Here is a 16,210-nt window from a genome sequence, read left to right on the forward strand (position 1 = left end):
GAAGAAGCCAAAACAAAAAAAGCCCCCCCAAAAAAAAAAAAAAAAAAAAAAAAAAGCAACGAGAGCGGTAAATACGCCTACCTCAGGTCCTCCGCTGCCGAAAAGTTTCAAGAGAGATGAAGGCACGCCGAAACATTTTTCAGTGCTTCCATCCCAGAGATGCGCTCTGAAGCCAGCTCTCACTAAGACGGGAGATTTCTCCCCGTACGAGGCGGCGGCGAGCACTGTGCCTCCCACTGCTGCGCTCCGTTATTAACAAGTGAGAGAGGGACATGCAGTATGAACGTGCGGTGGGCGAAATGGAATCTAACACGGTCAACAGGAGAACTCATTTTTCAAGCCCCTCCCCCCAAAATGTAAACGGCAAAGGAGATGCTAATTATCATCTAAGGCGATTGCTTTCAGGTCCATTTTGCCCTTTGGGGACCAAACTGCACAACTCCACTGATGTCAACAGACTGCATTGACTTGATTAGAAAAATGGCATTGGAGGGGGGAAAAATATTTCCGTGTCGTCATGACAACCAAAACTATTTTGGATCCGCTTCAAATTGTTCACCCTAATGTAATAAAACCCATTTATGGCTGAATCATATCTCAGGCTGCAACTCACAATTATTTTAAGAATCAATCAGATGATTATTTGTCAGTTAATCATTAAAAACAAAAAAAACAAACAAACTCGAGATTCGCTTACTCGTGAGGTCCATAGCAGGTCAGAAAATGGGCAAAAAAGTTGGGTTGCTGTTTCCCAAAGTAAAAGCAAACGTTGGGAGTCGAGATAAAGAGAGCAAGTCTACTTTCATGAAGGTCTAAGGCACAGGTGTCAAACTCAAGGCCCCGGGGGCAAAATCTGGCCCGCCACATAATTTATGTGGCCTGCGAAAGCCAATCAAGCGTGTCAACTTCCATGATGCCACCCAAAATCTGTACCAAAATTTGAAATGATCATATGTAATGTATGAGAGCTGATGTCCGCATTTTCTTGTTAACAAAACCCCTCATTACAGACACTTCAATACTTGAAGAAACAATTATTCTTGACTTCCTGATATTGTTTCACAGTCATAACAACCCTCCAAGCTAAATAGCAACTACAATGTGGCCAGTGACAAAAAATGACATCTCTGGTCTACAGAAATCAGAATATCAAAAAAAAAAAAAAAAGACTCCAAGACTTAAAAACAAAAAAGGATGCAGATGGTAGAACAACAAAAAAAAAACAACAACACTTTTTCCTTGTGCTATCATGAAAATAATCTCACAATTGAAGGGGACATTTGGTTGAGTGTAATCTCGATATTTCTGTTTCTATGGTGATGTCTAAATTGTGCCACAAGCTTCGGAGGCAAAATAAATAAATTAAGGAACAAGTGGATCTTTTCTGTGTTGGGATTACATATTGAAGAGGACAGAAAATGTCCACAGCATGGCGCCAAAGAGCTTTAGGATAGGACATAAAAATTGCCGAGAGTGCCGCCAAACATTTTCCACCATTTTCACTTAATGGGAGTGCCGCCAAACATTTTCCACCATTTTCACTTAACATAGTAAATAGGAAACCCTGTAAGGGTCTCTCTCTCTGTCACGAAATGTATTAAAAAGGTGGTCCAAGTCGCAAGCCGCACGTGCAGAGTTGGGAGTCTGATTTGCGATTCCATTTTTTTGGTACGGTGTAGAGGTGTCCTGATGCGGATTGATACTGAACAGTGAAATCAACTGAACAACACCAAGTGGGGCAGATAAAGTGCCATGACAGTCCACTGAGTGGACTAAAATTTAGAAGTAGTTCTAAATAGAGAGACAATTTTGGGCGCGAGGCTTCGCCAGCACCATGTCAACTATCCACACAGGCATTTACAGTCCACATTAACGTTCGTTCTATATCTAAATGACACATGAGTTTTTCACAGTCTCTTAGGGGTTTCCGCTGATGTGACATGTTTGGCATCGTTTGGACACCGGATGTGACCGGACTATTTTTATCTACATTTGCGTCCGCTAATATCTGGAAAGTTGGGTCTAGCATACCCACCGGAATGTTGACGTTCGTGACCGGGATTGAAGCCTTGGTCCCCGTGTTCCACTCATCTGGAAGCTAATTTATTTAGAATGTACCTGTAGGGTGTTTGTCAACTAGATATCATGTTAATATTTGGAATTGTTGGAAATGGAAAATGGAAGAAAAGCTAAATTTAGCTTAGCATCGCGAAAGCAACACATGCTAATTGATCCGATGACTTGATTTTTTTTTGGGGGGGGGGTGGAACTGTGAGTTTCTTGCTCTGTAAAACCATTTTATTTATTGAGTTAGTTATTTTTATCAAGGTGCTATAAAGTAGAGATCTACACATTTTCAGCAATCATGCTAACGGTTAGCATGATTGTTTGTCTGTTAGTAACATACAAACGGCAACTAAAACAACCCAGGCTGAGGCAACGAAACAGATAAAAGTGTGAGTAATCCTGCAAGTGTTCTTTTTTTTTTTTTTACCGAGGTTACTGTAGGTGGCACTGCACTGGCTGGAGGCGGGCGAGTGCGAGCGATGAGACTGGTTCCCGTCATCCTCTGGCTCCCCGAGGCTGGCGCTACGCTCGCTGGCCGCCGCGGCCTGGTTGGCGCGGGTCTCCACGCCCTCCCCAAACACCAAGCTCAGATTGACTCTGGCGGGGAGCGGGGTGACGGTGGGTAGCTCGCGAGCCGCCGCATTGTTGGCACTGACTGGTAACTGGCTGCGGAAGAAAGGGGAAAAAATATGACACGATTAGCGAAGGATGTGACGGTGGGATTCGATCTGCTCTCGATTTGGGAGCGTCATTACCAGCGTGGTTCCATCGGGTTAGCAACCAATGCTATCTTGCGACAATACTTCCTTCAAATATTAATTGAGTGTGTTTATTCAACAATAAGGACATACAAGGTGTTTATGGGAGGAAATGATGTCACTGTAAAGGTGAATTAATAGAACCTTTGTTGTGAAGTGTTTCTTTGCGATGAGGTGTTGAGCTGCTTTCACAATGCCGATGGTGTTTTGAGATTATTTGTTTATGATGTCGACAGTGACGCGGTGTTGTATCACGTCATGGTTGCGATTATGAAAACCACATCTTTGCGATGGCAATGACGCATGATTGCGATGCCATCGTAAAGGGAATGACAAGCATCTGGTGGAAACTTTTTTTTTTCCTGCCGGGTGTTTCTTTGCGATGAGGTTATTTATATTTAGTGGCTTTCCATCAAAAGCGATGTCGATTTCAAAAGCCGCTGTCATCCAACTTTCCTTGCCTTTGTGCGAGTGACCGAAATCTGTTCTCAAGATTCCAGTGGTCACGTTTGTTTGTGCACTTTGGAAAATCCTTATCAGTTCAACGCGCTATTCTTGATCATATGAATGAATGATTAACTCAATTTTGATGGAAAAAAAACACTCCCCCCCCCACAAAAAAAAGAGTGTGGTCAGAGCCAGGTTGTGAGAGAAACGAGGTAGTCACTATCGAGACAGTTTGACAGGTTTGAATGATCCCAAATCAGATGACTCATTTTATTTGGGGAAAAGTTTTGATTAGTCGTAGTCTTCATGACTAATTTAAAAAGTCCCTGCCTGCACACGCCAACGCAAAGAAACATTAACATCTCATTGTTTTTGCCCTCGAATCAAATGGTGCGGTATGTCCACGGAGACCAGAAGTCACCACACTGCAATTCTTTAAAACGCCAAGAAGGTAGCGCGAAAGCTACCTCGTAAATAACTCAAAAGGAAGACATCGGAGAAACACAACATTTGTATTCAGAGGCGTGACCTGCCACACATGTCGATAGAAAAGCGACAAAGACTTTTGGAATGCAAAAGCTACCTCGTAAATAGCTCAAAAGGAAGACATCAGAAAAACAACATTTGTATTCAGAGGCGTGACCTGCCGCACATGTCGATAGAAAAGCGACAAAGACTTTTGGAAACAATTGCAGATTCTGTGCGAAACACAGACGACAATAAGCCTGCACACAGACAATCCATTCACACGGTCCATACAATTTGCTGTAAAATCCTGAAATTGAACGAGGGGGAAAAACACCACAAACCCCCCGTACAGTAAGACTATGTGGCCCGAAACTGACTGTAGAGGGAAGATCAAATATACAGCTGGAGGGACCTTGACACAAGAAATACCTTTACGGCTGCTACACGTTTCAGGGTCAGGACCTGACTTGTTGAGACGGCGCGAAAACGTTTCACTTCGCTGTTCACTTTGTTTGGCCCGCTGAGCGAGGCCGTCGAAAAACAAACAAAACGAGTAAACTTGTGTTGAAAATCGGAAGCACATCATCTCAAAGACGTTCCTGTGCAACAACTCAGGAATACGAGACGTTGGATAAACGGAGGCACGGTTTCGTCGGTTTCTCACCCGCTGTACTGGCTTACACAGCTTCCCATTTGTGAATCTTGACGATAGCGTCGAGATCAATTCACATTCTGTGGAGAGCCACTGCTGGTCTACTGTGGAGACATTTTCCTGCCCGCCGTTGCCTTGTCGTCCTCTCCCTGCACCTCGATAACCCTTCCTACCTGTCGAAGGTGATGTGTGCTTGCGAGCGCCAAAGAGCACACGCCTACCATGAGCTCATAAAACGGCCTCATTCAGGCGAAGGGGAAAAAAATAAAAAGCAACAAAATGATAGCGGCGTTAACCCTTCATGCGGCTAGAGCAAGTGGCCTGTAAAGTGACCTGAGTGACTGGTTACCGCCGATGCCGTTCTTTTGTTTACCCAGTGACAGCTGAGGCTTTTACGAATCCGCCGTAAAATGGCCGGAATGCGTGACCACTCGACAGCGATACTGGCAAGTCCGAGTAAGGCAACGATTATGGAAATAAAATAACATCTGATCCTTTAAGATGGCTGACAAAATCACAGAGGAATTGCATTTTGACATTCCACAAAGCACAGTCTGCTTGCGCTTGATCACATTTTATCCCACGCTGTTGAAACAAACATCCACTCTGGAGTTGATATTAGAGATAACCAAAACGTTCTGGAATAACTCGGTGACGCAGAATTGAGAGAGAGCATTCCGAGGAGATGACCGAGTGACTCAGTCGGGCATTCGGAGTCAAGTGAATGAATCAACTCTCAACTCAAGTGTATTTCTAGAGCACTTTAAAACAACCCACCGCTGTATACAAAGTGCTGTGCATGGGGCAAATATCATAGATACAACAATAAACAAAACAAAACAAAACAAAAAAAAAACCTCAATAAACCAATAACAGAGGATAGAAAGCACAAAAACAGTCAAACTAAATTCAAGTCTGAGTCATGCTGAGTCAAAAGCCGAAGAATACAAATGGGTTTTGAGACGAGTTTTAAAGATGGGCAGCGAGGGGTTTTGCGCAACGTTCATTCCAAAGAGAGGGACCGGCAACGGAAAAGGCTCAGTCCCATCCGCTTAGTTTTCGGGACCTCTAATAACGAGTACCAGTCAAGAGGTGAGCAGCAGCATTGTGGACCAACTGGAGACGGTTAATGGAGGATTGGCTGACTCCAAAGTCAAGTGCATTACAGTAATCCAACCGAGATGTGACGAAGGGATGAATTACTGTTTCAAAGTGATCATGAATAAGCCAAACATGACAAAATTGTTCAGTACTATAGTACGTGTTGGATTCGAGCAGTGTTTTAATACGACTTCACGACACAGTATCCCGACAGATTTAAATCTATCCTAACATTTGAGAGCAAAGTGGTGGACCGTTACTTCGACTTTGTGGTCCAATGTGACACGTTGGTCCAAGAGTAAACCCTACAATCTGCTAAAAGCAATTTTTGCATCATAAAATATTTGGGTGTTGGGAGTAGAAAAAAAATGTTCCAGTTCTCAGGGAAATACCTTATGTCGTTGACAGGGGCAACTTCAGTGAACTCCGACGCGGGATGTTGTCGCCCTGGGCTCAAAGGTCTGGACTCCTCACTGTCGCAGGGTGTCAGTAATGCAGTCTCCTTACATTCTTCTAGTCGTAGCTCTCCTTCAGCACTTGCGTCGCTACTACTTTCCATTTTGTAGGTAAAAACAATGGTCGGTTTCTGGGACGGATCCTCAGGTTTTGCCTCCGAGAACCAGAGCCGCTGCTGAACCGGTGGCGGCGGAAGCATGTGAATCACAGTTCCGTCCAGCCCGACGAGCTTGCCCTTTTCCTTTTCTTTCTCCGCCTTCTCTCGCTGCTCGTCCTCATCTTTCCGTCGACGGAAAAAACTCTTAAACGAGATCCACCGTTTGGGTTTGGAGCTCTCCGGCTGACTGCGTTTCCCTTCTCCGTTCGGACGGGTTTCGCCTTCACTGGAGCGTAAAGGAGAACTGGAAGCGGAGCTCTTAGTCCAATTGCTAAAATGCCTCTGGAGGATGTTGGAAGCGTGATAAGGGGAAGACGTAGACCTGGGAGGGGGGAAAGGGGCATTAGGCTCTGAGCGGCTAGCGGAGAGGGGCACGGCAGCGGAGGCGCTCTGGGATTTCGACAAAACTTTGGAGATGGTGTCTTTTATGGGCTTGGGAACGCTGGCGTCATTTGAGGAAAACAGTGACTTTGGTCGTGCCAGGGTCTCCTTCATGGCATCGGGCGGAAGGGCATAAAGTTCCTCAGCGCTGAAGCTTTTGTCATGGGCAGAGGGGGACTCCGGAGGAGACTGGGGCGGCTGGATGGAGGCCACAATCTGCGAGAGCACAGCGCTGGCGTCGACTTGATGGTTTAATCCTGTCCCCGTAGAAGAAGACTGTTTGATAAGATTATCCCGATTGAATTGATGCGTTACCGCAATGGCAGCAGGGCTACTCTTGGGCGGGTTTTCCGCTAGAAAGGTGGTGGAATTTGTTGATGCAGTGGGTGAAAGAGCCCCGATTGGAGAGGCCAACACAGAGCTCGTCACAGCGCTGGGGTCTGTGGTGGTTATCGGTTGTAGACTGGGAGATTTTGCCATTGCTTCGAACGGAGCTTTTGTTTCCTCCGAAGACACTCTCTCCGACGTGCCTCTGCCAGAGAGGGTTTTGTCTGTCGAGGTCGACTGGACGCTCTCGGAGGAGCCAATCTCTTCGTAGGTATGGCTGGTCACCCGGCTGCCGACCCCTTTCGCCTGCGTCAACTCGCCGTGGAGACCCAAGAAACTCTTGTACACAGCTAAGTTGTCATAAGCGCTCGGATTGATAACTATCGGCACCTTGACGGCATTCTTTGAGCTGCGGGCATATGCCGGCTCGTCTCGGATAATGATGGGGAAAGGAGGCATGCCCGCATTGTTGAAACTGTTAAACTTGATCTCGGATAAATTTGGAGATTTCACGGGGACCGTTCGGGAAGACGACAGCCCAGCGACCGGAGATGTCGGAGCTGATTTGTGGCTCAAGTGTTGGGAAGGTATCGACTGGCCAGCGGTGCTCCCGTTCCCCAGGTCAACTTTGGGGATCTTTTGACGAGGACTTGTGCTTGATGTCCATACTTCTTGGTAACGAATGCTCCCCAATTTCTTCCGCGAGGCATTTGAACGGACAACAGATGTCGGTGACGTCGGTAACCCGGACGACGTTGGAGACAGAGGCTGACCCACAGAAGTGCTACAAAACGATGTTGGGCTGGAGGGGTTTTTGTGCTTGGGTGGAGGATCTGCTAAATGTTCACTTTTGCCCGTCATGGAAGCTGATACGTCTACAACGGTGTAAGGCTTACAAATCAGTGATTTTTCCAAATTGACAACGCGGTATGGCTTGGCCTGCTCCTCCGTGGGACTAAAACTGATTGTCACCGGTTGGCCCGGGAGGGCCTGGGGCATTGACGCTGACTGATCCTGATCATCCAATCTGATAGCCAGAACAGCCTTGTGCGTTTCCATCACCTTGACTGGACTCAGCGCTCTGTGAGCAGGCTCTTTGCTCACAGGAGAAGTACAGGCGAGAGGGAATTTGACAGGCGCGGGGGATCGTAAGCCATTTCGGTGAGCGCACGACACGCTGCTTTCACTGCTTGACGCAGTCTGAGAATCTTCTGGTAGGGATGAAGATGATCCCGGAGAAATTGTGGACTCTGAATTTGTAAGGAAACCACTACCTTGGCAGTCACGAGGCCCGTAATGTGGAAGAACTCCAGTGGAATCCACGGAGGGGTACCCATTCAAAATTTCATCGTAACTGTCATCGTAATCCACAGCGCAAATCCGCTGCAAAGAACGATTGCGAAGTGGAACCGTATTCCACTTTTTGCTGGCGGCAAAGGGCACCGGAGACAAGGTGGCAGCACGGAAGTTTGCAAATCGTGGCTGACCTCTCATACGGATCTCCATAGCGAGCAACTCTTCATCACTTTCATCCCAGCTTTCGTGCTGGTCATCTCCTTCGGACTCTTCCTCCTCCTCCTCCTCATCATCATCTTCCCCTTCACTCGAAAATTCGGGGTAGCAAAAGCGACCACCCTCCATGCTGATTATCTCTGTGCTATCACTTAGAGACACCCGTTTTTGACTCGTGCCACCACCGAGGCAACTTCCCACCGCCAAACAGCTTGCGGCCGGAAGGCCTCTTTCTAACGACCTTTGGTATGAGCTACTGATCCGTCCCCAAAATAAGTCTTTAGACACAGGCGTGAGGCTTGGACCAGGACCTAACCCGGCAATCTCTTTTAAGACATCAGTCAGTCCACTGTTATTATTATTTCCACTCGGGGTCCTTGGACTAAGTTGCTCATAGCCCTCAATTTCGGCAACGTCGTCGTCTCCCTCGTTGTTGTTGCTCGTACCGCTGGCCCTCTTACAGTTTAGTCCATTGCGATTCCAGACCATAAAGGCTGAAGCTTTGCCTGGTTCCAGCACACTTGTTGGACTCTGCATATTGCCGTTAGAACCTGAACCTAAGGATGAGCATGGCAGCATCATAGTGGGCTTAACAGCGATGGTCGGTTTCTTTGCCACGGGTGGACGGAAGTGTCCCGAGCGGGCATTCCCGCTGCCGCTGCCGGCCCTCTGGGAGTTGTTGGCCAGGTTCGAGTTGGCTCTGGTCCCAGCATGGGGCGGATTCTGTTGTTGAGATGTCGCAAGTCTGAGCTCGGATCGAGGCTTGTTCCCGCCACTCAGAGTGCAGTGCAGACTCTTTGGCTTGAAGCAGTTCTTGCACTCGCCCGGTTTCCACACATGCTCGGTGAAGGTGCTGCAGGCCGACATGGCCGCTGATCCGCAGAGTTTGCTTTCAGTCAGTGGACAGCAAACCCCTCCATGAGGACCTTGACGACAGGAACCAACCGGGGTTCAATCACGGAACCGGTTTAAATCTCAAGACTGGGGATAGCAGACCTGAAGCAGAAAACACAAGAGAAAGGCACGGGTCAGTTTTCAACAATTTCAATTAGCTGCCACGAATTCAGCTTGCATAATAAACAACTGAAGCCGCCTGGGTCAAAATACAATGTGTGGAGATGAAGAAAACCATGAAAAGAGGTAGTGCCGCATGATCCCCAATAGATGGCAAGATTTCTCCATTTTTCTCCTGAGGGACAACAATCGGACTTCATGCAACTCTGCATGTATGGTAGATCAAAATCAAAACAAAAAAAGGGCAGAGGTAAAGAGGATTACGAGTGTTTGGGTGGTATTATTCAGGTTGAGCAGTTATTGCGCTCCCCGTGAATGCTATCTGAGATGCCATTGACAGAGGAGCTGATGTGCGCATCTTACGAGTCGCTGCTACTATCAGCTTTTGATGCTTAATTTACAGTTGAGGTCAATGATTGGATCACATTTTCAAATGCAATTACTACACTAAAATGAAATCAACAACCAAAAAAAGGGGAAAGTGAATTATTATAATTTTTTTAGACCAAGAGAAGATGCAATCTCCATACAATCTGGAGATTTGCCCACATCATGCAATCATCAGCACTGCCACTGATATACTGTATTCACTCAGCATTGGCCTGGGGGGGGTGGTGGAGATGCAAAGGGCCATTTAGTGTGCAAAGCAGAAATGCTTCCTGTCGGTGCTTTTTCTGTAAAAATAAGGTAGGAGGGGAGAGAACTATTACTGAGACAATCATGCCCTCTTTCATCCATAACAATCCGAACAATCCTACCACGCTGCCGTAACAGTTTAGTGCCCCGGCTCGTGGCCATCTGCCAAAAGAACCGACTGCTATTCTTGAGCTACCGTCATGATGTAACAAGCCATTATGCAACCTAATTGACTTGTGATGAATTATGGCGGGGTGAGTCATTTCAAAACAAAATTCAATTACGCAGGGGATGTGTTGCCTAAGCACAAAATAGCAATTGAGAATTCAATTGAAAAAAACCGCAGAAGCATATGAGCATATTAGCATTCGCTGCGTCGTCGGGTCTGACAGCCTTAACTAGGTCAGGCTGATGCGGTCTTTCTGTCAGTTGAGAGCGATTGTGATTGTGATTTCTTTTTTTCCTGACTTATCAAATAATGAACAAAATGTGAATGTGATGATTACGATGCTGTAGGACACATTATCAGATGAGATTTTTCAGAGCATGTCATTAATATAAAGCAGTGAGTAATCAGAATTGTATTGTTCACGGTGCTTGCATATTTGCAAAAAAACAAAAAACAAAAACAACAGAATTGAACGGCAGTGTGAAATTCTGAGCCGATACATCATGTTTTGACACAAATTGTTTTGTATCTGAATAAACCCGTAGATGGAGGCCATTGGTGATGCACTATCAAGGCATACGTAGTTCCCTTTCACGCATCTAACGTCCGGTAGGTTTGGTTTCATGCCAATTATAACAAAACCTTGCTGAGAGAGAGCAATAGCGAAATCCAATAAAGGGCATCGGAATCGATTAAATCACGATTTAAGTTGGAATGTGGAATTTAATTGCTGATTCATATTGTCTTGTGGTGGGCCTCAAGGCTCAATTTTAGGTCCTTCATTGTTTTAATTTATTCACGCTACCTCTTGACGGTGTCATTAGGAGGCACAGGGTAAATTTGGCATCGAAAGTTCTCCCGTCACAAATCACTTGAAAGAACAGCGAACATTGGCTAAGCACATGTGCCTTCAACTCAGCTTGTCCATGACTGGTAGGCGGCACACATAAAAACACTTAAAGAGGTCAGATCAGTCATCCTGAGCTGCATAAGCTGCAGTCATTTAAAACCGCAAACACCAGCAGGCTTCAACTCCCGTCGTCGTCTTCACAACTTCTCATTTATCAAAACAACTCCTTTCTTTCGCTTTCAAAGATTGCTCTTGACGCTCGTCATCTCCCTTTGGGTGCCAAAACTTTTGCTGTCCCACTCCCCATCTGGCCCATTGTCCTGTCCCACACACTTGTTTTCACATTTTAGTATTGAGACAAGTTGTTTTCTTCGGGCTCTCGCTCACTTTTTGCTCCCGCTTTGATGTATCGATGTGCCTCCCTTTGGTCCCCGTTTGTCAAGACGGTAATTCAAAGGCAATCATCTTGAGCTGTAAACAGACATATTTATTTATTTTTTAATTCGCAAAAGACTCCTGAAGTGCTTGCTCTGAAATCACATTCCGAGAATTGGTCTAATTTGTTTGGATTTAGACTCGAAGAAATAAAGGGAATTGGTCCAGAGTCTTAAAGTGGCCATCATAAAACCCTGAGTACCATTTTAACAGTTTACTTTGTTCAGATCAAAACCTTTGAACGATAAAGTCACTTCTGAATACTGTTTGCATTCAACATGCAATCAGACTGCACGTATTTTTTGTTTATTTATGTGCTTTGGTAGGCGCTCCTATTTGGGTTGAGCGAGGATTTCAAATGGGCTCAGGAGTTACGCCCACGTGGGAACAATTGTGTCTATGAATGGACGCAAAAAAAAAAAAAAAAAAAAGCTAGCCGTTAGTTTTCCTGATGGGAATAGTGGCTGGGATAGTGCGCACAATGTTTATTCGAGGGAAAGACAATATTTGAAGAAACACGTTTGCGTATTCAGTACATTGTTTCCAAAATGGCGAATGTGTTCTTCATAAATCTATTTTGCCGCATCACATTGTTTTGACACACAAAGCTTTCGTGGGCCTAAGAACCACTGAGTTTGAATACAGCAAGGAGAAATATGACAGTGGCATCTTGTGAAAAAGATTCTGTGTTGACTGTAAAAAAACACAAAAAAACAACAAAATAATAGAATAGAATGAAATGTGTTTCCCATCATGGGCTAGATTTTTAAACCTCCATGAGGAGAAGGGAGAGTTGTAGCAGGAAAATTCGCGGATGCTTCACCATGACAACATGCCTGCTTACAATGCCGTGAGCATCTGACAGTTCCTGGCTGAGAAGAACATCATTGAGCTGGCTTTGTTGTGTGTGATTTTTTTTTTTTTTTGGGATGGGGGCACACTGGGTGCACATTATCTGTCAACCGGGCTTGTGTGGTTCTGTCCCTATTTCTTATCTGTTCTGCTCAGATCCATCCTAATACCGTGGCTGTCTCGCCACAAGTATCGGAAATCCTGCTTAGCAACTGCCCGTGCACCAGCTTTCAGCCTCCGTTATTGCCCTCCTATTATGTGACTGGGCTTAGAGAGCGTGCAGTCCTTCTCCTCAAGTTCAACGTGCCGTGGGTGGAAAATGAGCTTCTTCCTCCGGCAAACCGACTCTTCTCAGGGGAAGAGCGTCGCTCCGCTGTTGGAAAGCTGGAATCTGATTTGAAATTTGAAAGCCATTCGCACGTCGCTTCCAGCTTTGATGTCTCACTTCTTTAAACGTCAATCTCTTTGGCTCAGGTTTCCTTTTTTTTTGTCGCCTGCTCTCCCGTTTCCTCATATTGTCTCACCACTTGAGGGCTTTATGTCATTTGTGTTAAAAAAAAAAAAAAAAAAAAGACTTCAGATGTGAGGACGAGTTTTCCAGAATTTTAAGTACATGTGTGATGATAATAATTTTAAAGAAACAAAAACAAACATTGTATGCAATACAATGACAATAAAGGCGATTCTGATTCTGATTCTCAAGGGTCAAATTTGACTGATGTGAATTGTCAAAGCATAGAGTGTCACACGCAAGTCAAGAGTTTCTCAGCCCTGCTGTCTTAAGCATTTCGCTGAATCAACAAGATAAACCGTGTCTCTACGGGAGATGCTTCTGTTCCCTGAATTTCATGACGGGTGCATCTGCAAAACGGTATGACTCACTTAAATGTCCCGATGACAAACTTCAAAGAGGCTAGAGAAAAAAAGCTGAGGCCATGTCCACACTATTCCCGTCCAATGAAAAAACATGTGAGGCCAAATTGATTTATTTCTGTTTATATTTGTTCCAAAAACGTTTTGCCTTACGGTTAAGGTTGCCGATGAAGTGTGCATCGCTTGCTTTGGCATGCACCTTGCAGCTAGCAAATGCATCTTGATGTGGATGTCATTTATGTTTTTTGTTTTGTTTTTAATAATGCAGTTCATTATTTTCAAATAGAGGCCTAAAGTATGCCTGTGCATAGCTGCAGTGAGGTGAAGTTTTACTAGATTTGTATGACACAATACTCTCAACTACAAGAGGCAGAGTGATCAAACCGCCAGTACAACAAGTAATTTATACGTTGCGGGATTGTAGCACAAAATCCATGTGTGCCGCTAACAATAGATGTGCTTCATGTTTGAGTTCCCGACAGTGAAAAGTGTATTTCAGGCTTGAAAGGAACAAACATCTTTTTATAGTCTTCAGTGTGAGACGGCTAAAAGAACGGTCGGAATTTGGACACTGCATTTACAATCCACGCTGGAGGAAAACATTTAAAAATTAAAACTTTGAGCAGCCTATAGGAAAAAATATATATTTGTTATCACTCCCAAAATGAGGCTACTTGCAATTTATTTAAAAGAGGAACCAATATAAAGTGCTGCCTTAAGCTATGAATGACTCGACATACAAGTTAGATCTTTTTTTTCTTCCTATGACTTGCAAGTCACTCAGCAGTTTGTCAGATAGAATTAGTCAACAATTCTTCCAAAAAGAGCGCTATACACAATCCAATATCGCGTGCTGTTTTTTTCCCCCTCATTCAACATGTTTTTTCTGAGAGGCTGGAACGGATTGATGGCACTTCCATTCATTTCAATTACGAAAGCTGATTTGCGATACGAGTGTTTCGATTTACGGTCACAGAACACATTTAACTCGTATTGCAAGGCGTCACTGATGTTCAAATAAACTGTCGGACTTGGTAGTCAAATCAGACAATGGGAGAAAACAAGAATAAAAAAGGAGAAAAGCAACAACATTCCAGCGCTTGATATTGTGTAAGATCTGGAAGGGTTTTGCCTGGGAAAATAAGAGAGACAAGTTCTCTTGAGGAAAGCAACCCGCGGGCTGAGCAGATGTGTGGGACGGCATACGCACACACAATGAATAACATTTTTGGTGGGTGTAGCGCACAAACAAAAACACTACAAACATGCAAAAAGGGTCTGCACCAAAAAATAATCATCATCATCATCATAATTAAAAATCAGAGAACAAAATAATTCTTTTGTGGTGGTTTTTCATGTAATGACATCAGCCAAGATCACAAAAGATCACAAGCATTGTTTTGACACTGTCTTGATTGTGAGGATTTTCTTAAAAAACAAAAAACACCACCAGTTCCCACAAAATTTGCCGGTGCATGAAAGAAAAGGTGAAATTGTAGTGAAGGGCACAGGAATTCCAGTTTCAGCCATTTCTTCCTCACTATGTAAGCAACTAAAGCTAAATTCAGGTTGATTCTGCATGTACACACTGTTCAAAATGTCCCCCAAAAAAACTATACTCTGAATACTGTATACTTTTTTTTTTGTTGTTAATTTTGTTTCAGGTATCATTTGGATGGACTTGAGGCCATCAACATTTGGCAGCTTGGGCTTTGCAGACTTTGTATGCACTCCATTCCCTCGCACTAAGCTCACCAACTGACAGACTGGAAGACCAACGCAAGTTTTTTTTTTTTTTTTCTGTCCCGACTGCAGTTTGGCACCAGCTTGAGAATTTTTTACGGCCGTCACACTGATCCAACGCCTTCAGATTGTCGCGCATCGTATCCTTCCGCATGGTACGGTCAAAACTTTTTCCCTATCCGCGGCATGCGGCCCTTCTCAATTGGCAAGTCGTGAAATTTAGGGACGCCTTCATTGTGTTTTTGTGTCGGAGGCGTCAAACACTATTGTCAGTTGAAACATGCGCGCACACACACACCTTATTTTTGATGGACACGTCAATAGCACACGAGGCCTCCGTTCCGAAATGTCGACAGAATACGGTCAATGTGCAAGACAGCGACTTAACCGTGTACTACATTGAAAAGACGGCTTTCAAGGTTCATTTTAGTTTTAATCTTCACAACTTTATTGGCACTCCGAGCGGCGCCCTCATCACTGGTGCGGCCTGACCAGAAAGCTGTCATCGAGATAAAACGCATGCATTTACACAGTCGCACTTCAAGCCTAAGTCACACTGTTCCACTGCAGGGCTAAAAATAACAGTATACCCCCCACCACCACCACCACCACCACCACCACTCCCGCCGCCACCCCCCCAATCATTATCTTGAGCTGCTTTCTCAATGTCTCTCAAACGAAACGTGTCAACACACAGACAGCAAGCCTGCATATGTCTCACTCTCTCCACTTCATCATCATACTGATGCAGCGATATGTTAGTAGCCGGGGGGGGCTGATGACTCTGGAGAACGTACGAAGCTTAATTGAGCCCGTGACTAACAAACCCCCCACCCCCCCTCCTCGGCAAGCCTGAGCCCCCACCTCCCCAATGAAGAAGACAGGATAACATGGGTAGCAGGGCATAATGAGACCTGCTCTGCCATTGGCTAATTCCAGGGCTGTCGATTGGGGATACAGTGAGAATCCGACCAAAAACTCAATTTGCCTTGAGACTGTGACAATTCAGCCACACACACTTTTTTTTTGGACCCAAAAAAAATGACCAAACACTTCCGCCTCTTACCTGCCAAGCGTAATACAAAGCAAAAGGACAGCAATGAAGGAGAAAGCTGAAAAGACAGCGACGACGGCAACCTACGTCATTTCCAGTCAAGCGGCATCCAGTGTGTCAAAAGCTCCGGGTAAGACTTTTTACATCATGAATGTCTCCCCGCCTGGCTGGCTCAAACCATTTGAGTTGATGCCAGAGTGTGAAATCGAGCCCGATGGGTCTTGTCGGAAAAGCAGAAAAGAACCATTTTGCTGACAC

At 45.1% G+C, this 16,210-nt stretch overlaps 1 protein-coding gene across 5 annotated transcripts in view; it reads right to left on the minus strand.

Annotated features, from left to right (window-relative positions):
* peak1 (pseudopodium-enriched atypical kinase 1) overlaps nucleotides 1–16,210 on the minus strand; it is a 47,260-nt gene that overhangs the window by 5,942 nt on the left and 25,108 nt on the right. For all 5 annotated transcript variants that reach the window (XM_019893288.1, XM_019893285.1, XM_019893289.1 and 2 more), the window contains 2 exons: nucleotides 5,886–9,322; nucleotides 2,495–2,733 (listed from right to left, as the gene is read on the minus strand). In XM_019893288.1, the coding sequence (XP_019748847.1) occupies nucleotides 2,495–2,733; nucleotides 5,886–9,193 (3,547 nt within the window). In that variant the 5' untranslated portion in view covers nucleotides 9,194–9,322. The remainder of the gene's footprint in view (nucleotides 1–2,494; nucleotides 2,734–5,885; nucleotides 9,323–16,210) is intronic.

Source organism: Hippocampus comes, unplaced genomic scaffold (genome assembly GCF_001891065.2).
Source record: "Hippocampus comes isolate QL1 unplaced genomic scaffold, H_comes_QL1_v1.1 scaffold62, whole genome shotgun sequence".
NCBI classification, from domain to species: domain Eukaryota; kingdom Metazoa; phylum Chordata; class Actinopteri; order Syngnathiformes; family Syngnathidae; genus Hippocampus; species Hippocampus comes.